General features: G+C 46.0%; 9 protein-coding genes across 9 annotated transcripts; 3 read left to right on the top strand and 6 right to left on the bottom strand.

The window, feature by feature from the left end:
- Positions 1–235: 235 nt before the first annotated feature.
- Positions 236–2,725, bottom strand: RAD16 (DNA repair protein; the record flags this gene model as incomplete). Its single annotated transcript, XM_024855768.1, has 1 exon — positions 236–2,725. The coding sequence occupies one exon, from the start codon at positions 2,723–2,725 to the stop codon at positions 236–238; it is 2,490 nt and encodes an 829-aa protein (XP_024715367.1).
- A 1,262-nt stretch (positions 2,726–3,987) lies between these two features.
- On the bottom strand, positions 3,988–4,425 carry RPS18 (40S ribosomal protein uS13; the record flags this gene model as incomplete). Its single annotated transcript, XM_024855767.1, has 1 exon — positions 3,988–4,425. The coding sequence occupies one exon, from the start codon at positions 4,423–4,425 to the stop codon at positions 3,988–3,990; it is 438 nt and encodes a 145-aa protein (XP_024715366.1).
- A 687-nt stretch (positions 4,426–5,112) lies between these two features.
- YML6 (mitochondrial 54S ribosomal protein uL4m) lies at positions 5,113–5,856 on the bottom strand (the record flags this gene model as incomplete). The annotated part of the gene is made up of 1 exon (XM_024855766.1): positions 5,113–5,856. One exon carries the CDS (start codon positions 5,854–5,856, stop codon positions 5,113–5,115), a length of 744 nt encoding a protein of 247 aa, XP_024715365.1.
- A 519-nt stretch (positions 5,857–6,375) lies between these two features.
- On the bottom strand, positions 6,376–8,325 carry C7M61_000313 (serine-type carboxypeptidase; the record flags this gene model as incomplete). Its single annotated transcript, XM_024855765.1, has 1 exon — positions 6,376–8,325. One exon carries the CDS (start codon positions 8,323–8,325, stop codon positions 6,376–6,378), a length of 1,950 nt encoding a protein of 649 aa, XP_024715364.1.
- A 1,457-nt stretch (positions 8,326–9,782) lies between these two features.
- GPH1 (glycogen phosphorylase) lies at positions 9,783–12,449 on the bottom strand (the record flags this gene model as incomplete). Its single annotated transcript, XM_024855764.1, has 1 exon — positions 9,783–12,449. The coding sequence occupies one exon, from the start codon at positions 12,447–12,449 to the stop codon at positions 9,783–9,785; it is 2,667 nt and encodes an 888-aa protein (XP_024715363.1).
- A 1,458-nt stretch (positions 12,450–13,907) lies between these two features.
- Positions 13,908–14,390, top strand: C7M61_000311 (uncharacterized protein; the record flags this gene model as incomplete). Its single annotated transcript, XM_024855763.1, has 1 exon — positions 13,908–14,390. The coding sequence occupies one exon, from the start codon at positions 13,908–13,910 to the stop codon at positions 14,388–14,390; it is 483 nt and encodes a 160-aa protein (XP_024715362.1).
- A 149-nt stretch (positions 14,391–14,539) lies between these two features.
- C7M61_000310 (uncharacterized protein) lies at positions 14,540–15,046 on the bottom strand (the record flags this gene model as incomplete). Its single annotated transcript, XM_024855762.1, has 1 exon — positions 14,540–15,046. The coding sequence occupies one exon, from the start codon at positions 15,044–15,046 to the stop codon at positions 14,540–14,542; it is 507 nt and encodes a 168-aa protein (XP_024715361.1).
- A 1,647-nt stretch (positions 15,047–16,693) lies between these two features.
- C7M61_000309 (uncharacterized protein) lies at positions 16,694–17,650 on the top strand (the record flags this gene model as incomplete). The annotated part of the gene is made up of 1 exon (XM_024855761.1): positions 16,694–17,650. One exon carries the CDS (start codon positions 16,694–16,696, stop codon positions 17,648–17,650), a length of 957 nt encoding a protein of 318 aa, XP_024715360.1.
- A 651-nt stretch (positions 17,651–18,301) lies between these two features.
- Positions 18,302–19,564, top strand: C7M61_000308 (uncharacterized protein; the record flags this gene model as incomplete). The annotated part of the gene is made up of 1 exon (XM_024855760.1): positions 18,302–19,564. One exon carries the CDS (start codon positions 18,302–18,304, stop codon positions 19,562–19,564), a length of 1,263 nt encoding a protein of 420 aa, XP_024715359.1.
- Positions 19,565–20,126: the final 562 nt, after the last annotated feature.

Raw genomic sequence — 20,126 nt, 5'->3', positions numbered from 1 at the left:
TGGCTGCAAAAAAGAGCCATAGCGAATACGGTACTGACTCATGACAGACAGAACCTGCTAATTCTTCTACTAAGAGAATAAAATTGTGTTGTCTTGTTGGTGTCATGCTTTCTCAACTTTGTGAATCACCGCATAGGTCATTCTACGTGTGGTGTTACTGCTACGGATATCGTGCTATTAAATATGGGGCGTTATGCTCCCTGTGTATGTAACTTTCCGTTTCCCCACAAGAAGATTAATTCATGAACAAGAACTGAAGATCGTCTGGGGTAAGTCTGTTGACTGCGGCATCGTCATGATTGATGGTGGCGTGGATCATGTTGGCCTTTTTGTCTTGCAACTCGATGATCTTCAGCTCAATACTATCCTCAATACAAAATCTCGTGATACGAATAGGCCTCTTCTGACCAATTCTGTGCACACGATCCATTGACTGCCATTCCACACTCGGGTTCCACCATGGATCCATGAGGAAAACTTGCGACGCCTCACACAAGTTAAGGGCAACACCACCTGCTTTCAATGACACAAGGAAGATCTCCACCAGAGTGTTTTCCATGAAATACTTGATTGTCTTGTCACGCTGCTGGGGTGACATAGATCCGGAAAGTTTAACCGTCTGGAAACCTGCTCTCTTGAGTCTCCACTCAACTAAGTCCAACATCGAGGTAAATTGTGAAAACACAATCGACTTGATTGTGTGTCTATCAGATCGAAGTTTGTAAAGCTCCTCGACCAATGCCTCGATCTTCGTCGACAGTCTCCATTCTCCACCATGTGTACCCATCTTGATTCTGTTGACAATAGATGCTTTGGAAAACTGTTCCTCGTCCACAGCCAAGGCGGGTTGTTGCAAGTCGATGGAGAGACCAATGTGGCAAACAGGGCACTCGAGTTTCTTCTCCTCTCCAGAGAAACTCTCCACATACTCCTGGATACACATACGGCAAAACTTGTGATGACACTTAGACTCGATTGGTTCCTCGGCCTCGTCGTCACACAACTGACACATGATCACACCCTCGACATCTTGTGCAATCGCATTAGTACCTATCCTCTTGAGGACTAAATCAGGGTGATCAGCCAACTGTCTCATTCTCGTGATCAAAGTAAAAATGTTAGCATAATTATTGAGAACGACACCCTCGGCAACGTAATCGTTGAACTTTCTCTTCGAATCACTGTATAAAGACTGGTATAGGTCCTTCTCCTCCGCATTAAACTTATCTTTTCTGATCTCCACGATTCTCGGTGGAAGACCTAAATCATCTGCACGCTCCAATTTAGTTCTTCGAAGCATGACATTTCTCAAAAGCAAGCGAATGTGTTGAAACGAAGTGAGACCATCGCCTTCGATACCGTGCTTTTGAATGTTCTTCAACATAAAGTGGTTGAAGAAGTTTGTGTGAAGCATGGGTGAATGTCCACAATGGTCACAATGCCTCCAATCGGAAAACTTCCACTCCGACAGAGAACACTCACACTTTGTACAGAAATACTTGTAGAAAGGGTCGAGCTTCATGAATCGAATCAATGAGTACATTTCACCAATTCTGTTCTGTAACGGCGTACCAGTTAAGCACCATCTCTTCTGGCAATTCAAGTCATTTGCTGCCTTTGCTGTTCCCGAGGTACGATCTTTGATGTTATGGGCTTCATCAAGGATGACTCTGTAGAATGGTAATGCATGCAATGGGGACTTCTGCTTCACAAGACCGTTCTTTCTGCGGAAACCATAACGTTCTTTTCTGTCGACACTTTCCAACACCGAATAGGAAGTCAAAATCACATCGTATTTCATTAGTTCTTCCATGTCGGTTTCTCTATTAGCACCGTGGAATAATAGCGTCTTGAGCTGGCCATCATGCGTATGTGCCTCGATCTCGTTTTTCCATTGCATCAATGCCACAGTAGGACCCACAACCAAGTTTGGCCTTTTCTGCGTGTCGCTCATAAAAAGAGCAATCATTTGAATTGTCTTACCCATACCCATCTCGTCTGCAAGAACACCACCTTGGAACTCACCATCTTCTTGTGCCAACAACCAATTAAGACCTTCCAACTGAAATGGCAAAAGACGGATATTCATCTTATCTGGTTGTTCGGCACGTTTTACAGGAATGCCCGGAAGTGACTGAAGGTAGGGGAAGACATCCTTAAGCTCTGGGTGTTGCTCGTAGAGCTTATTAGTGGTTCGGGTGAAATAAGGAACCTTCACTTTTGGCTCTTTCTTTTTCCGAGGCTTTTTTGCCTTTTTACCGGAAGCCCCTGGACTCATGGAGAGACGTTGTTTCGGCTTTGGTCTTTCCGCCGCATCTCCGTTTCCGTTAGCTGCAATCTCCAAATCTGACTCACTATCTAGGTTCACAGCAGTTTGAGGGTTGGACCCTTCTTCATGGCGTGAGTGGCTGATTATCGCCAAGTCATCATCCTCCTCTTCCTCTGAGTGGTGGTCTTCGATTTTGAAGTCCCCATCGTTCTCATCGTCTGAGTCATCGACCTTGATCTTCTTGGAGCCTCTGCGTGGGCCTCTGGTGGCCCTTTTTCTGCTTCCATTCACCTCTACCACATCGTCGTCAGACTCCTCCTTGTATGTTTGAGATTTTGGTGTCAGTTTTCTTCTGGATCTGCCTTTCGTCTTCTTGCGATCTGGATCATTTACGAGGAAGCCGCCTTCTTCGGCGTCAGATGTGTAGTCATCTTCTGGGTGCTGTGGACGCGTCATATGTTATTTGGGACACTTGGTAAGGGTGTGGGATAAGTTTTTCAAATTTTGTGGAACCAGGATCGTGTAGCACCGGTTTGAAAATCACCAGTGCTCCAATCTTATCTGCTTTATGACGTGCAGATGCGAAGGTTGATATAGTCCCCATGCAGTCTCCATCAACGGTCGTTGCTTGCTAATTGAGATGTGACAAAGCTTGTGAAGATAAAAAAGGTTGATTATTACCCAGATTCTGTCAAAAATGGTTTACTGAAACTATATTTCAAGGTTGTCATGGTAGCTTTCAAATGTGGCATCTCCTCGGAATTCCAGAGATGAGCTCATGGAGTGCGTTTGCCACAATTTGAGGAGTAAGGAATGTGGACCAATAACGAACGGCTTCAGAGATGTCATGAAGGGATGTCACATTTTGCGGGGCTTTTGATTCAAATATCTTGAGTTGGGAGTTCTTTGAGTCATTTAACCTTTAAGTCGTTATAATGCTAGCTTTTCGTGCTATTCTAGCGCAACAAATGTCAACCCACCATCCTCACCAATTTTGTGAAGCATATAGTCGTATTTGAATAGGCTTGGTGTGGGTTGTGCTTTTTTAAGTATTAGAGGATATTGTGTAGAAGAGCAGGAATGGCTGCGAATTTCTGTAAAGATTACTAGTGCGCATGAAGACTATAGACAATATAACTTCAACTGGAAAATACAGAATTTCAGCAAAAGCGTAAACAATGTATTTCATCCGATTAAATAACTTCCTTTCCATGAAGTTTAGTCGAGGTTTCACATTTTGTTGTCCGGCTTCCACGTTATTGACCACACCATCTTGCTTTAATCTTAGTTGAAAAAAATAAATTGTAGGAAGCTTGAGACTGCTTTCCCTAGCTGTCCAATCTATGAATAACAACAATTCTAAATGGAGCTTAAACGCTCATCAACTAGTTTAATGGAGCCACAATCTTCACTCTTTTGGTTTTCTCAGACTTATACTTTTCACTTAGAGCTATGTTCATCCAATGAACACCAAGAACTGAACGAGAAGCCATTGAAAGTTTACGGGTAAGAGCTACCAGTTCTTGATAACTTTCACTAATTAATCGTACAGTGTTTGACATGTTCACACACCAATGCTTGTGCTAAAACCGGTGACCGTCAACAATACATGTAAGCCTTTCGACAACGTCATCCATCCCCGACATTCAATTCATCTACAATCTGGCGTAAGCCTTTTCTCCAATACGTAAATTAATTACATGTTACATGCTTGCAGCTTAACGGCCACGAGAGGTGGTCTTGGTGTGCTGACCTCTCACCTTCAAGCCCCAGAAGTGTCTGATACCTCTGTGGGATCTGATCTTCTTCAATCTCTCCAAGTCATCTCTCAACTTAGACTCCATGTTGTTGGCCAAGACGTGGTAGTCCTTGCCGTCAACCTGGTCCTTCTGTCTGTTCAAGAACCAAGCTGGGATCTTGTACTGAGTTGGGTTTTGCATGATGGTGACAACTCTCTCCAACTCTTCCTGGGTCAACTCACCGGCACGCTTCTTCAAGTCAACGTCGGCCTTCTTGCAAACCAAGTTGGAGTATCTTCTGCCCACACCTCTGATCTTGGTCAAGGCGTACATGATCTTGATTCTACCATCGATGTTGGTGTTCAACAAACGCAAAATGTGCTGGAACGATCCGTCTTCCTGGACAACTAAAGACATGGCGGATAGGCTTTTGGTAGTTGAGAGGGAATCTTTTTTGGTTAACGGTTGGAAATTTTTTTTCCCTCTTCCTCGCGCGTGCAGGTGGGATTGGGCACGTGACAGCCTCACATTATGGAAAATGGGTGCGTCGCCAACGCATACTGGACACAGGCGCGCTAGGGCTGAAGCCCTATCCATATCTGTAGTTCAGCGGGAAGCTTCATTTACGTGGGGACTAAGGGAGTGTGAAATGTGAAATTTAATATGTTGATCCATTTGAATGTAGTCATAGCTTCAGTGAAAAGTCTCGGAAGTCATTTGTGTTCGATTGGGTTTTGTGTGGTGGTAGGCTAGTTTGCAGCCAATGTGACGCTGCAAGTTTGGAGTCCTTAACTACCAGGTCTGATTTATTTCGTGGACTTCTTGTTATTTTTTGACAACAATTGACTGAATTTCTTTACAGGCTGCCTTCTTCTCATTAACCTCTCACGTCGGCACACTTTTCTTGAAGTCTGCTTCTAAATGAACTCTATCTTTTTTGAGCAATTGCAACAGTGAGGCAACAAGAGTTGAACTAATGGATATGCTTGTCTTCCAGATGTTGATCAACTCTTCATAATTGTTCACAACTGCTAGGTAAGCTCACCCTCTACAGCAATTTCTCATCCCTGGACCATTTGGCCCAATCCCATTAGCTATTTACAATTAGATGTCGTGCTGGGCCACAAGCCAGTTCAAGGCAGCCTCCTCAATGTACACTCTGTTAGCCTTCAACAAGTCTCTCACCTCGAGGGCCTCCTTCGTGACCACATCGGCCTTCTTACCAAGACTCTCGGTAGCCTTCAACAAGTTGTCTCTCTCCACATCGGTAATGAAAAGAAGACTCAATCTCTCCAAGTCGTGAGTTTCAACAAATTGCTCAATCTGCTGAGGGTAAGCATACTGGAAGTCCACAAGTAGACCATCTGAATCTCCCTTCTGCTCTCCACCAATGACAAACAATTGCCCATTTCTATACTGTTCGCTGAAAGCGGTCTGCACAGCCTTGGCATAAACCTTCTTGGGTAATTTGGTCAGCCAGTCGTGAGGAGCCTTGATACCGTGGGCCTTCAAGCCGTTATCTCTGATGGGCGAGTTAGCATCACCAACTCTGGCCCTACCAGTACCCTTCTGGGGGTGCAATTTTCTGTTGGAAAATGGCTTATCTCCTTTTGTTGGGACGTATCCAGAGCCAACACGAGCTCTGTCAGCTTCAAAAACTACCGCACTCCACAAGAAGTCTCTTCTGAGCGGCTTGTTCAAGAAGTCTGTAGGATATGGAACGACAGTGTGGGGCTCAAGAGAGGGAAAGCTCCGAAGCGATGCTAGAGTGTATTTGGGTGGCTTGCCGACCAGCAACAGCGCCTCCTGGACGCCTGTGGCAAGTGATCTGGCGAAGGATCTGAGCATGATGGTTGAAGTTGAAGACTGTTGTAGATTTTTTCCTAAACTATTGTGGGTACGCACGTGCCGTATCACGTGGGTACAACCCGTCTTAAAAAGAGGATTTATTATGGGAAAGTGTCCAAAAAGGCGATTATTTTCAAGGTATATCAGATGTACAAGGACTTATTGTCCTGACGCATTACTGTCCTGACGCTTTGTGTGGTGTCTATTCTCAATATTCCCTAAGGTGGACATGAATATGGCTGCGAAAAGGTCACCAATCTGCAACACATCAAACGTATCATCATACTTTTTAATCTCGATTTTCCAGACAAATTCTCTTTTTAAAACTCATTGTAAATCTTTCTGTCTATAGGCCCTATCTCAATGCCATGCACGGAGACTCATGTTCTTATCACTCCGCTAGCATCTACACTTCATTCATACTTCGTTTACCAAAACTTTCCTATGCAACTTGAATATTTAGTCACCGTAACTAGCGGCAGTTTTTGAATCCCTTTTTTTCCATGATGGCTTCATGTCTTATTTTGGCTGTTCCTCTTGGTCTGGCAATTCGTCGTCACTTGCGATGATAAAGTCGTCCTCCTCGCGTCGCGTGCCCTCCAACTCTATGTCCTCATATGGCAGTGTTGCGGTGTAACGCCCCTGAGGGTCACCTCCAGTCAACTTCAGGTAGGCCCTGGCAAATATCGAGCCCTTCCCGTCAGTAGGACCCATGCCCAACTCTTCTTCCTCCAACTGATCTGCCCACTGGACATTCTTTTTGCGGTTTGACAGCTTCGTCTTTATAATAGAGGCAGGTCTCGAGCGATAAGCCAGGAAGAGAGCACACACGCCGTAAATGAGCACGATTATTACTGCAAATTGGATAAGGCGAACAAGTGCGTTACTGTAGTGGTTCTCTGAGGAGTCTGCTGGAACCGTGCTGTTTCCGCTGGCAACAGGAGAAACGACTGGAGACTCAATGATGCTAGACTCTTCAGGCTCCGTTGGCTCGGGCTTTGTTGGTCTGCTGTCCTCCGCTGGCTGGTTCGACAACTTGTGTGTGACAAGTCTGGGCTTCTGGTCTTGCTTCTCATCGAGGTCGTAACGAGCGTACAAGAGATCAACAATGGCGCTCAGCAACTCAGGCTTGTCAAATGGGACCATATGAGAGGCATCAAAGACATTAACGTAGGTCAAGTTGGCCTCGCTTTGAATGTAGCCGCTCTTTTCATCCTCATGGAACCAGTCGTACGTGGGCAACAGCTCTGAGAAGCCTTTCTTTCCGTTCCAGTCAAGGTCTTTGATAAGATATTCGGCACCAATGTAGTTACAGATGATGTCTCTGTTACCATGGAAAAGGACAACCTGTGTCTTTTTCAAAAGGTCAGGGAAAAGGTCGATGGCAGGCGGCACACTTCTCGAGTTCAAGTGGCCACCAACGTTCCCTCTGCATTCCTTCCAATCAATACGATTGATCAAATTCAAGCTCTTCTTAACGCTGTCTTGTCTCAAGAAAGGCGTGACATATTGAAGGTCAGGAGGCCAATGCATACCACACAGCGGGAACAGATCCTTGAGGGTGTAATCGTACATGTTGAAACACTGCTCGTTCTTGGGACCGTGCATGTAGCTCGTGTACTTGAGCATCATGTTCATGACGTTATCGCAGGTTCTTGTGGCCAAGTCTGCGGCAGCTGGGGATCTCGAGGCTTTTGCCTCGGCAACCCTCTTCTGACATGCTTCCTGGCGATGAAGAAGATCTTTGAAGTTAGGGTGGTCCAGTGAAATTATGCCCGCCTGAGTTGCAAATGGCAAATAGGAGAGGCCCTGCGTGTATGGATCGATGAAACCATTGCCGATCAAGAGGCCCTTGACATTGATCTCAGGCATGCCCTCAATCACACGGTTGGCAATGTATGGAATATACTGACCGGCGTAACTCTCGCCGGCAAACATCACGTCGTACTCCTTCTCGTCGGGGAAAAGGTCAAAGTACTTTGTCAAGAAGCGCTGGAAGTGCCACAGGAGATCGTTCAAGTCTGTGGCCCACTCGTCTGAGTAACTGAGGCCAGTTCCCGCTGGCTGGTCCACAAACACAATATTGGCCTTCTTATGCCACAGGCCTTCGTTGTAGACGACCTCTTTGTTCTTGTTAACACGCAAGGGACCAGCCTCCATCAAGGCCCCATCCATGGACAGACAACCGGGTCCTCCATTGAGCCAAAAAATCAATTTCTTCTCTGCCACTGGCGCCTTGTGCTGGTCCTCGAATTTCCAGAAGAAATAGTGTGTATTATTTTCATCGTAAAGCTTGAGCTGTCCAGCGAACATCACAGGGATGTCCTCCCCTTTGATCTTGAACAAGCCCGGCAAGGAGGAGACATAAAAATCATCTCTTTTATCTCCAGAGTTCTCTGAGAGCTCTTCCCGAGCAAAAAGAATCGGATTAGCCAACGCCGTAAGCACGAGAAACAACAACGCCCACATGGTAGGAGTGGTAGGTGGTTGGGAAGATTTCGGTACTAATTGGTGATCTGGTGCGCCCCGCGGCCTTGGCTTCCAGGAATGGAAAGAAGCAAGTCAAAGGAGAAGGAGAAAAGGGCGGAGTACGTTTTTCTTGAAGAAAAATGGAAAAGAAGGTGAAGTTATCGTTGATAGAAGAATTACAGTTTATTTCTGGATTCCACCTGCTCGGACCTCCGGTGGCTTGGTTCCGTCTTCTTTTCGCAGCCATCTGAACCCCTCCTGTGAAGGGGATAAGCCGTGGTCGTAGGGGATACAATTTTAGGCAATGTTGGTTTTTTTGGTTTGCATTATGAGGGTGAAGCTTTCATAAGTTTTTGTGTTTTGCAGGCTGTGCTCGATGTTCTGCGGGTTCGGCAGTTGTAAGTGCCGAGGGTCCTTTGAGATCAAGAAGCACACATGATTTTGTATTTCTCGAGAGCAAAGAGATTAGTAGCTTGTTATTCGATTTTTGAAAAGAGAAGGTTGGTTATATGTATTTTTGCTGCCTAGTGTTGATTGCTTTTAGAGTTGTGAACTCTGATCTTGCTTATCTTGGGTAGACTTGCAAGAGCTCGAATTCACAGAGGTGTCCTCTGAAGAAAGTATAAACTTAAGGTTTGCAACAAAGCTGAACCTTTCAACGTAAGCGCAAGAGTGTGGGCCCTTGTTCTACAGACCAGAGCGGAATTGATCTGGAAACTCCGCTATTATTCAGAATCGAGGGGCTCTTTCCAGAATACATGCGCCATGACGTGCCTCGGAAATTTAGATATTATACAAGTTATCGGAACTAGAGACACTTATAGCGGTAATAAGGTTTCCCTTCATTACTTAAACTCTGTCACTCTCGGGTTCCCCTACGATGGTTGTGAAAAATTCTAGCTCCCTTATCTCATGTGAGCTGCCTTCTAAGCCACCTCGATAATTTCAAAGCCACTCAACTAGAGAAAGATACTGAAGAGACTCAAGTCCTCTTAGTATGGTAAATGACATGCCATAAATCTATTCAGCGTTTTTTTCTAAATTGGGAAACCAGGATTAGGCGTTGTGAAGAATTGCACAGCCTATGAGATCGCTATTGTGGGCACATACGCAAATTTCCTATATCGCGAGAACGCAAGTATTAATAGGTCACCAGGTGAAAAAGACCGAATTGATGCCGTTTTCAAAATATTCGTATCACCACGCATTTACGAAGGGAATGAAACGCGATTTGGCTTTTTTCACTCACGGTGGACAATAGGTGATTGTAGATCCCTTATGTATCGAACCGTGCAACAATAGACCGAGAAGTATGAGAGACTGAGTATTTTGTGAAGCTGTTGAGAATCTAGTCTGTGAGGCGCTAATTCACAACGTTAGCCCCGCATTACGACATGATACATCTTAAAATAATAGTATTCGTGGGCACAAGGATCAAATGGTGTTCCGTGTAAAACTTACTCGTTAAGTGGCTCAACATTCCAGATGTTCTCGGCATACTCGTCAACGCATCTGTCAGAAGAGAAAAAGCCCATGTTAGCAACAGACAAAACAGACTTCTTGACCCATCTGTGCAAATGGTCCTTGTCCGTCAGATCACCTCCGTGGTGACCATACACTTTCTCCAACCTGTCTTGACATTCCAAGTACAAGTCAAAGTCATCTGTCACCAAGTAGTAGTCACCATGCTGAGTGATGGAGTCTATCAAAGGTCTAAACTCTGATGGGTCACCGAACATACCCAGGTTGATGGCATCAAATACCTTTTGCAAAGTCTCTGGCACCTTCACACCTTCGAAAAGATGCTTGTGTCTGATCTCTTCAACAGACTCGGCCAAATTGCCGAACAAGAAAATATTCTCTTCTCCAATCTCTCTGGTAATCTCCACGTTAGCACCATCAACAGTTCCAATAATGAGGCCACCATTGAGCGAGAACTTCATGTTCGAGGTACCCAGGGCTTCGGTTCCAGCCGTCGAAATGTGGTTTGACAAATCAGAACCAGGGCAGATAATCTCAGTCTTGGAGACATTATAGTCTGGGATGAAGACCACCTTCAATAAGTTGTCAATCTCAGTATCATTGTTAACTACCTCACCCACAGTATTCACCAAGTGAATGATGGTCTTGGCCATGTAGTAACCGGGAGCGGCCTTTCCACCAATAATGGTAGCCTTGGAGATGAAATGTTTCAATTTAATGTCATCAATGGACACACCCTCTCTTTGCAACTCCTTAATTCTCAAGTACCTGTAGATTGTTGCAAAGATGTTCAACTGCTGTCTCTTGTATTCGTGGATACGCTTGACCTGAACATCGAACATAACAGTAGGGTCCAAGTCAACATCAGTTTCAGCCTTCACAAGAGCAGCGAGTTTCCGCTTATTGTTGAATTTGATAGCATCCCAACGCTTCAAGAAATCATCGTCATCAACAAACTGCTCAAGCTGCTTCAAACGGCCCAAATGCGTCAAGAACTCGTAATCCTTGTCGTTGAGTTTCTCAGAAATCAAAGCAGCCAATTCTGGATTGGCCTGGCGCAACCATCTTCTCGGGGTAATACCGTTAGTGACATTGATGAACTTGTCGGGACCAAAAATCTGGACAAAATCCTTGAAAATAGTCGTCTTGATCAACTCGGAATGCAACTCGGCAACACCATTAACCTTGTGGGATCCAATGATTGCCAAGTAGGCCATTCTAACGGACTTGGGCTCACCCTCTTCGATAATGGAAACACGGCCGAGCAAATCACGGTCGTCAGGGAACCTCGACTCAACGCTCTTCAAGAAGTAGTAGTTGATATCATAAATGATCTGCAAGTGACGAGGTAACAAATTGCCCAAAACGTAGACTGGCCATTTCTCCAATGCCTCAGACATGACGGTATGGTTGGTGTAAGCGAATGTTCTGGTCACGACAGCCCAGGCATCGTCCCATGGCAAGCCCTCGACGTCCACCAAGATACGCTGCAACTCAACAATTGCCAAAGTTGGATGGGTATCGTTCAACTGAATTGCCACCTGCTCGCTAAATTTGGAAAAGTCGCTCTTGTGGTTCTTCTTGTATCTTCTGACAATGTCGTGCAAAGAAGCTGCCACCCAGAAGTACTGCTGCTTCAAACGCAACTCCTTTCCCTTGTCAAAGTTATCGTTAGGGTAAAGAACAGAAGTGATTGATTCTGCGTTTTGCTGAGCGGCAACTGACTGCTGATAGTCTCCGGCGTTGAACTTGTTGAAGTCGAATTCACTGGTGGGTCTAGCGTTCCATAAACGAAGGTTGTTGGTGTTGGAGGTGTTGTAACCAGGAACAGGGAAATCACAGGCCACAGCAAGAACCTGGTCACCACTGTTCCACACTCTCTTGGTTTCTCCAGATGCCTCGTCGTATACCTCCTCGACATCACCGTAGAAGTTCACAGGAATCTGAATTTCGTGACGGTCGATCTCCCAAGGGTTCAGGTTTTTCAACCAATAGTCGGGCGTTTCCACTTGGTATCCGTCGATGATGCGCTGCTTGAAGATACCGTACTGGTAGTTCAAGCCGTAACCCCAACCAGAGTAGTTTCTGGAAGAAAGGGAGTCTACAAAACAGGCAGCCAAACGGCCCAAACCACCGTTTCCGAGACCTGCGTCGGGTTCTTCCTCAAGCACATCCTCGAGGTTGAATCCCAATCCACCCAAAGCTGTTTCCACGGTCTTACGGCCTTTCAAGTTGATCAAGGCATTGTCCATGGCTCTGCCCATAAGAAACTCGAGCGACAAGTAGTAAACCCTCTTTCCGTTGTGGATCGTCTGTTTCTGCTGGGTATTGGCCCAATCCACAAGCAAGGTGTCTCTGATAGACTCCAGCGCCGCATGGTAGGCAGCCATGGCATCACAATTGTACATGTTTCTGGCCAAATTGAACTCCACCTTGCTAACAAAGCTGCGCTCAAACTCGTCGTTGGTAATTGTGTTTACTTCATCCTTGGACTTGTGAAGTTTGGAGTACTTTCTCCAGATGGCCTTAGCAGACTCAGGGATCTGTGCATCAAAGGCAATGATCTGGTTTTGAGTGAAACCGGTATTGGTTCTTTTCAAGCGGGGATGCGGCATTTCTGCCGGAGTAACGTAGTCTCCCATCTTCTGAAGCAAATTTGGAAAAAAGGTGAAGAAGAGAAAAGGTGGAAGGAGTGTACGGGCGGTCTATAGAGCTACTCCGGGACCGAGACAGCGCGGCGCCAAATTCAGGTGGCCTGACATAGAAGGTACCTCCATAGTGAGGGAGGAGCCCGAAAATGATATAACCTTTTTAGATTTTTAAAATTATATGATGCCGATATCTGCAATTGAGTGGTTTTTGGCAAATTATTTCTCAAAAACGTGCTGGAAATGTGGACCTCTGGCTACCCGTGTTCTGCGGAAATTGGTTGGGCGCCCGCGCTAGCCTGGGGTAGACAGGACAAAGTGCCTTTAAAGGCGGAGAAGGAGTTGATTTAGGTAAATTGAGGCGCAATTGAAGAATTCTGTATTTATGTGTTATGGTTCTTCTCTCGTTTTGAAGTTTTCTGTGCTTCCTTGAATTTCCTCGTATCTATCCTGAAAATCTGGGTGCATCTGCAGAAGACATGGGCGGTTGCAATCCTGCGGCTCGGAGCGATCGGAGCAAATATTTCAGGGAGAATGTCGACCAATTGGGTTCTACAAAGTCAATTTTTGGTAATTACGGAAAAATCAAAATCCAAGGATTGAGCGGTAGTCCTTATCCTTTTTCAATAAAGCGGTGAAACTCCATTACAGTGGATGCTGCTTGTGGGGCTCCGAGCCGCGGGGATCTGCTACAATGGCACATTTAGTGGAAGTTAGAGAAGCAGCGAAAAGGAGGTTTCAAAATGTTGGATTATTCTCGCTGTAGCTCCTGTGGGATCTTCCAGAATGCGCATTGTTTCTGGAATTCCCGACTCGATGGTGTCAATGGCTTCTACGCCGCCTCGTGGCCTGAGGTTGAGCCGCATAAATGCAGCCCAGATTTCGCAGCCAAGGCCTCCAATAAATCACCAAGGTCTAGGGATGCAATTCGGGCTAGCTTTGTGTGTGTGGATTATTAAGTCGGCTTTTGCTGCTTGAAAAGTCACGTCAAAGTGCTCAATTGGTGCTTGTTGGATCTCACGGTTAAAAACCAGCAAAGTGGTGGTGGTATGATGTCTCCTTGTGCGCAATCCGCCCCAGATTCTGGTCCATGTGAAGAGACGATGGTTTTAGAGCTCAGAGGTAAGTTTGGTGAACGTTCTTAGTTAGAATAATGTTTGTGATTACTTAGTGTTTTTGTGGACTTCTCTGATTCGGGTTCTCTGGATGTCTGGATCGAAGTGGAGTATCATAGACCACACACAACACTTTGTAACTGGAACAAGAGCTCCCTACTTGTGAATATACTTTTGCTGGCTGTATTATGAACTGAAGACTGACTTGTTGGCTAGACTTCTTCCACTTCTCTTGTACTAGTACATCATGTTTCAGATCTCTTGCACACCTCAAACACTAGCCATGACAGTACCGTAGAAACCTCCAGCGTCCGATTATTGACACCTACTCGAGTCAATGAACACCCTTAGCAACAGAACTTCGTTTGTTCTCCCAGAAGAAATAGTACAAGATGCACTTATAGCACAAGACTTTCTCCATTTAAATGAGAAAGAACCATACATCAACACTTCGCCTCATTCATCTTACCTTCAAATCTCAAGATGTGTATTGGAGTTCAATGAATCAATGTTGAACTTGAATGATAGCCTTCTCGATCCATACTTTGACTCCCTTGCTAAAAGCTCAGATAGTTGTTCGTCTCAATCAACTATTGATGTGATAGAGGAAATCACCTCCTACGAAGCGACTCCCAGATTACAGGTAATGCAAAAACCTCTGCCAGAAGAAACCGAGTTCAAATGGGATTTACCAGAGGATGTTGCGTCCTACGAAGCGAGACTCAAGCAGCAAAATTCCTGGAAAAGCAGTCAGAAACGCCTATGGCGGAACATCTGGTGGAAATTCACGAGCAAGGTGGAGAGGTATTTTGTCTGTTGAGGTAGGAAAGTCGGCCACGTTCATGCTGGAATTCATTATATGTAACATACTAAAAAAAATAGAGGTTCATCATTTGCACGTTTCTTGACGGATTGTAGAAGATATGATCAACTCCTCATTAGCTCCTATCATACTGATAATGTCGCCAACTACGGCTGGAAGTCTGGATCGGTTTGGCGACTGGTGCTTGATTCTGGACTAGGAGTCAAATCTTTAGCTTCTTCCTCTTCCTTCTTCACAACGTCCTTTTCTTCTTCTTCTTTGTTTATGCTTTCATCTTTTGAGATTTCCTTTTTTGGCTGTTGGTCCGTCTTCTCCTCAGACTTCTTATCAGTCTGTGCTTGACGTCTCCTGGCCTCAAGAACAGATAATGTCGGACTGTCTGGCAAGGGCAGGGAAACACAACTATTTCTTAGTTTCGAAGTTTCAAGATTAGGTAATGTCGATACTTCCTGGTCATTTTGTGCATCAGTTTGTGGCTCTTGAGCAGCACCTTCAGAAGGATTCATTGGCACATCCGGGTTATTCGGCAAATTATGACCATTCACCGTCTGGTTCGGCGGATTGACAAAACTCGAGTAACCGTTATAATAATTATTGAATTCGTGGTTCCCATTGGTATGGCTCGCTGGAACTTGCGGTTGGGCCACCGTCATGCTATGGCGAAACCCCCCTCTCTGCCGGTAACTGTAATACGGAGGCGGTGGCCTGCTACTGTTAATATGGTAATTCAGATTGTGATACCAACGCAGCACCTCCACCGTTTGCGGCATTCCAAGAGGGTCTCCAGCTTCTGTTGTGTTGGGCCAAACATGAGGACGTTGTGAAGTGAGCAGAGTGGCAAAGCACCTGGACTGATTGCCCTCTATGACTATGTACTCGAGTGTTCGACCGTCAAAGTAGGAAATGTAGGATCGTGGCTGGGGCAAGTTTGACATGTGTGGAAGAAGGTGTTTGTGGTGATGGCTGCAAAATGCGGTAGTAGTATCAGCAGCTGGATTTTGGTGATCAATCCCAGGATTCGGCCACTATCATTGCTGAGTGGAATAAACTAAGAGTATTTCTTTCGAATACTGGGTTGAGACAGTTGATTATCCATTATATCAAAGACAATTGAGTACTATGCTTCGTGCTGCAGTAAACGAGATACAACGAGCCTCCATTTCAGAGTCAGTGGGCAATACCAACCCAGCTCTCTATTCAGTCCTCATCTGACCAAAACAAAGGACAGGTATCACTATGAGGATCAAGCTAGCTTTAACCTTGTGTTATGTCTTGTGAATCCTGGTCCCCTTGCTCAATGATCTGCCATGATCGTCATACTTTTGGCTATTTCCCTTGATTTTTCTGAACTCAGCCCCCAATTTCTCTGTTGATAAATAATATCCCACAGAATATTAATGTCTAATTTCCCATGCATCAAACTTGCTACATTTGGAGATTCATACCCATGATTCGAGACTCTCAGACATCGCTGAAACAATGCAGCCGCTACACTATAAATTCACGCCATATCCTCTGAAGTAATCCTCTTAATTTTGTCATAATTCTTAAGTTATCTTCTCCCTTTATTTTACAGTTGAACAGCAACTAGTTTCTACTACTTTCAATCTAAACGATGTCAAATCAGACTCCACCTGGCGGCTTGCCCAGGCCTCCAAAGCCTCCAAGACCACCAAGACCACCACGAACCCCAAGGGAGCCAAGAGAGCCAAGGGAGCCTCGCGAACCAAGACCTTCAAGACCACCGAGAGATTCCAGACCCCCAAGGCGTCCGAGGGCATAGCTAACAACAGCTTTCAATACCAATGAACCGTCAATCAACAGGGAGAATTTTCCAGTCCAAGAAAGTACTTCCATGAATTCGTCAACATTGGTATAAGTGTTGGTCCTGGAAAGCGATATAGCTGGCCAGGGTAGGCTGCACGTCAACGAATGCTTCGGAATTACCAACTTATCAATGCATTCACAAACTAACATACTGTAGTATCACTTCAAAAAAACTTGCTCCTCCATTTGTCTAGGTAGCACAGAACTTTGACACCCTTTCGTGTGGTGGCTTCCATCGTGACATCTTTTCGCAGCCATTCTTTATTGAACTTCCATCACCACTCACTACAACGAGGTCCAGTCTGCTGCAATTATTTTACAAAGAATCTGGTTCAATTCCTTTTGACTGACTACCCTTTCCCAAAGACCTCACTCAATTCTTCCCTATGCGCCTTCCTTCTCGTCCACCCCATCTCTACTAGTCGCGCTCCACGAACTATCTCATCTACCACATCTCTTCCACAGAACCACCCATGCTTTCAGCGCTAGCGGTGGTGCTGCCGTCACACGCTGTCGTAGGCACCACCGAGTCCTCGCTAGCGCTCGTTCTGCTTGAAGACGCCCTACAAAATGCCCAATTCGCTCAGTCCAATCCCAGTCAATCGGGCCCACACCTGAGTTACCTGCCCAAGGCGCGCCAGAACTACATAGGCGGAAACGAAGACTCCCCAGGCCCCACAAGCCCATTGCAATTCTACGCCCCAAAGAGCTATTTTTCCAAAAAGTGTTCCTCCCTGGCTGTTTTGGACGTTTCCTTTTGCGACGCCACCAGCACCGTTTTCGCCGCGGCAGGGTCCACGGTTCTGACGTGGGACGTAATTAAGGCCCAGCGTACGGCGGTGTCGCGGCCTTCGGCGCCAGATCTGGCGGCAGCGTGCGCCTGGCTCAGTCCGCACTGCGCTGTTTCTGCTGGCGCCGCCTGCGCTGTGAGCTTCTGGGACACTCGCGCGGGCGCCCGAGCGGTGCATCTGGCAAAAGTGGCTCGAGACAATTTGTACGCTTTGGGCGCTGCTGAAAACGGTATTTACGCTGGCGGCGCCGACGGGAAGGTGCAATTTGTCGATTTGCGGAACGAGGTCCACGAGGAGCTTGATTTTGGGCGCCACGGTGCTGTTGTGGGCATGGACACCGAGGAGTTGGCGGTGGTGTTTGAGGACGGGGCCGTGCGAATGGCTGCAAATGGGGCGAGAGAGGCCAGTTTCTGCAGCGAGGCCGTGGCTGCGAAATCGCGGGTCGGTTGCGCTCTGCTGGAAGGAACGGTGGCTGTTGGCAGCGAAAACGGGGTTGTCAGGCTTTGGAAGGGGGATAATCTAAAGGAGATTGATGTGCAATTGGCGGTGTCGTGTTTGGAGTTTTGGGATGATGACCTTGTGGGCACCGCTGGAGAGTGTCTCTGGAGGTGGTCGCAGGCCGGTCGCGGTGAGACATAATCGGAATTGCAAGATCGATATAAGAGTTGATTTGGCTGTGAAGTGCGGTATGATTTCTGAAGGTCAATTCAAATTGAAGTGAAGTTAAGTGTTTTTGCCCTTCGAGTGGTGGAGCAGGTCTCGCTGTCTCGGGATCTGAACATGTCGGAGATTGAAAATGTTCTCCTCCAATTTACGTCAATTTGGCCCCTCTCAATTGGAGCAAAAAAGCTCTTATTCCCCAATGACCAAAATTAAACAGTCAAACAAGGCACTGCGCCGCAATCGACGCGACTGGCGGCACCCACCTCAAAGGATAATACCACCAACCCTAGGTAACCGTTAGTCAAAATATTGCTTTTGTTCGGAAGAGAACATTCAAAAATTCATATAATTTATTTTTAATTCAGAAGCAAATGTAGTGTAAATGCCCCTTGCTTTCATCCTTCGGTTTCGCAGCCATCTGGAAGAATCACTTCACAATCCCGCTCTCCAATCCTATCAATCAAAATGTAAACAAACAGTCTAACTTAACAAAAGTTATACTTTTCATCTCCACACTCATATGTCTTGCCCAAATCGATTAGTTCTCTTTTATCAGAATCACAAACGGTCATCCACATTGTGACCTGCATTCGATACGCGAGACCGTTGTTTCTTGATCTTTTGAATATGCCTGAAGCAGAACAGATGGAAGCAAAATCGGATCTGACGCTACAAGAAGAGCTTGGATTGGCACCTAGAACGATTGTTCTAGCCAAGGTTAAAGGCTACAGAGCTTGGCCCGCTATGGTGCTTGATGAAGAGATCTTACCAGACAACATCAAGAAACTCAAACCCAAGTCGGTGAAACAGCAGAAGAAGACGCTGCCGACAATTCTCGTGCCTGTGAGATTTTTCAGTGATGACACTTACATTTGGATTAGAAACCATGACCTAAAAGTGCTCCTGGATAACGATATACAGCTGTTTTTGGATAAACACTCCACGGCAGGGAAGAAGAAAGACGAACTTCTTGTCTTCGCGTACGAATTGGCACAGAACCCTCCAGACATGAATGAATTCAATTTATGGGGATCGAGAGGACCCCCAGATCTGGACCCTGAACCACCTCAGAAGAAGCTCAAGTTGAAACTCAACCTTAAGCCGAAAGATAAAAAGGGTAAGAAACAAGCACCTGCTAAGCCAAAGACCCCAAAAAAGCCGAAGGTTGAACGCTATTCATCCTATGAAGAATACGAGAAAGATCTTGAGAACGCAAGTGAACCGGAGAATGACGAGTATGGCAGCGATTGGGGTCTCAATGATAGCGTGTTTGATTTCGAAACGGGCGACTACGTTTTTGATGATGAGAAAGAACAGAATGCCTTCGTAAGTGAATTCCCCACTTCGGCCGAATTGCAGGAAAATTCAGCATATTATAACGAACAATTCGAAATAATATTTCAGAAAGTCGCCCCCGCCTTGCTTGATGGGGAAATCTCGAACGAGAACACAATCAACAAGGAGCTTCGAGCAGCAGGAAAGCTCGCCCAGGAGGCCCCATTGGCTGTGTTTACGAAGTCTCCACTCTACAGGAGCTTGCTCGTGGCTGCTCACAAGCCAGAGGAGAAACTCCCTTCTAAAAGTGTGAAAAGCACAATTGCAAACTTGCTTAAAAATTTCTCTTTGGAGACTTGTACATTAACTATGGAAGACCTCGTTTTGCCAACGCCGCAGGAAACTCCGAACCAAACTCCTGGCTTGACCCCTGGTCCTGAAAACGGAATCAAGCAGGAAAGTGAAGCAGCTGCAGAGGTTCAAGAGTCTGACTCGAATGGCCAAGAACAACGCGATGCTTCCGAAGCAGCCAAGACGTCTACAGAATCAGTCGATCTGGTTTCCGATGTGGCACACCCAAATGAAACCGCTGAATCAACTGCAGTGGCAGAATAGGTTTATTGTTTCGGCAATATTGGTAATCCAAACTGCTTACACGCGGTATCAATTGGCGTTTCAGGAGCGATTGGCTCGTACATAATGAGCGGCTGAAGGCACCTCAACTTTTACGTTGACTACTGCAACTCGTGTCTCGATGGCTGCAAAATTCACACGCTGACTCCTAATGGCAACCTGACTCCTATTTCCACTCAATTGCATTCTACAGCCTTGTTGCTCGCCAATCAAGCTGAGTCACCTCCACTAAGCTGTGCCTCGCCATTGTCTATAATCAACCCAACATTTACAATTGACAATTGCACTCGCTTGTTCACCTCGGCGCCATTCTACGCTCGCCACGGCTTCTTAAGTGCCAAGTTTTTGAGGGGGTCCTTTTGCAGCCAAATACATTAGGCGGGTGAGCATCAGCCTCAGCACCAGCCGAGAACAAAGGGCTCTCGAAGGCGATATTCACAAGCACAAGCGACACCTGACAGCACAAAGAACCATTTATTTTAAAAATAGTCCACAGGGTCTAGACCCCAGTGTTGGACCCCATGGACTCCGCTGGCCACACAAA

This window comes from Candidozyma pseudohaemuli (genome assembly GCF_003013735.1).
Source record: "Candidozyma pseudohaemuli strain B12108 chromosome Unknown scaffold00001, whole genome shotgun sequence".
Lineage (NCBI taxonomy): Eukaryota > Fungi > Ascomycota > Pichiomycetes > Serinales > Metschnikowiaceae > Candidozyma > Candidozyma pseudohaemuli.
The sequence above is the reverse complement of the archived record's forward strand: the minus strand, read 5'-3'. Positions and strand labels throughout refer to the sequence as shown.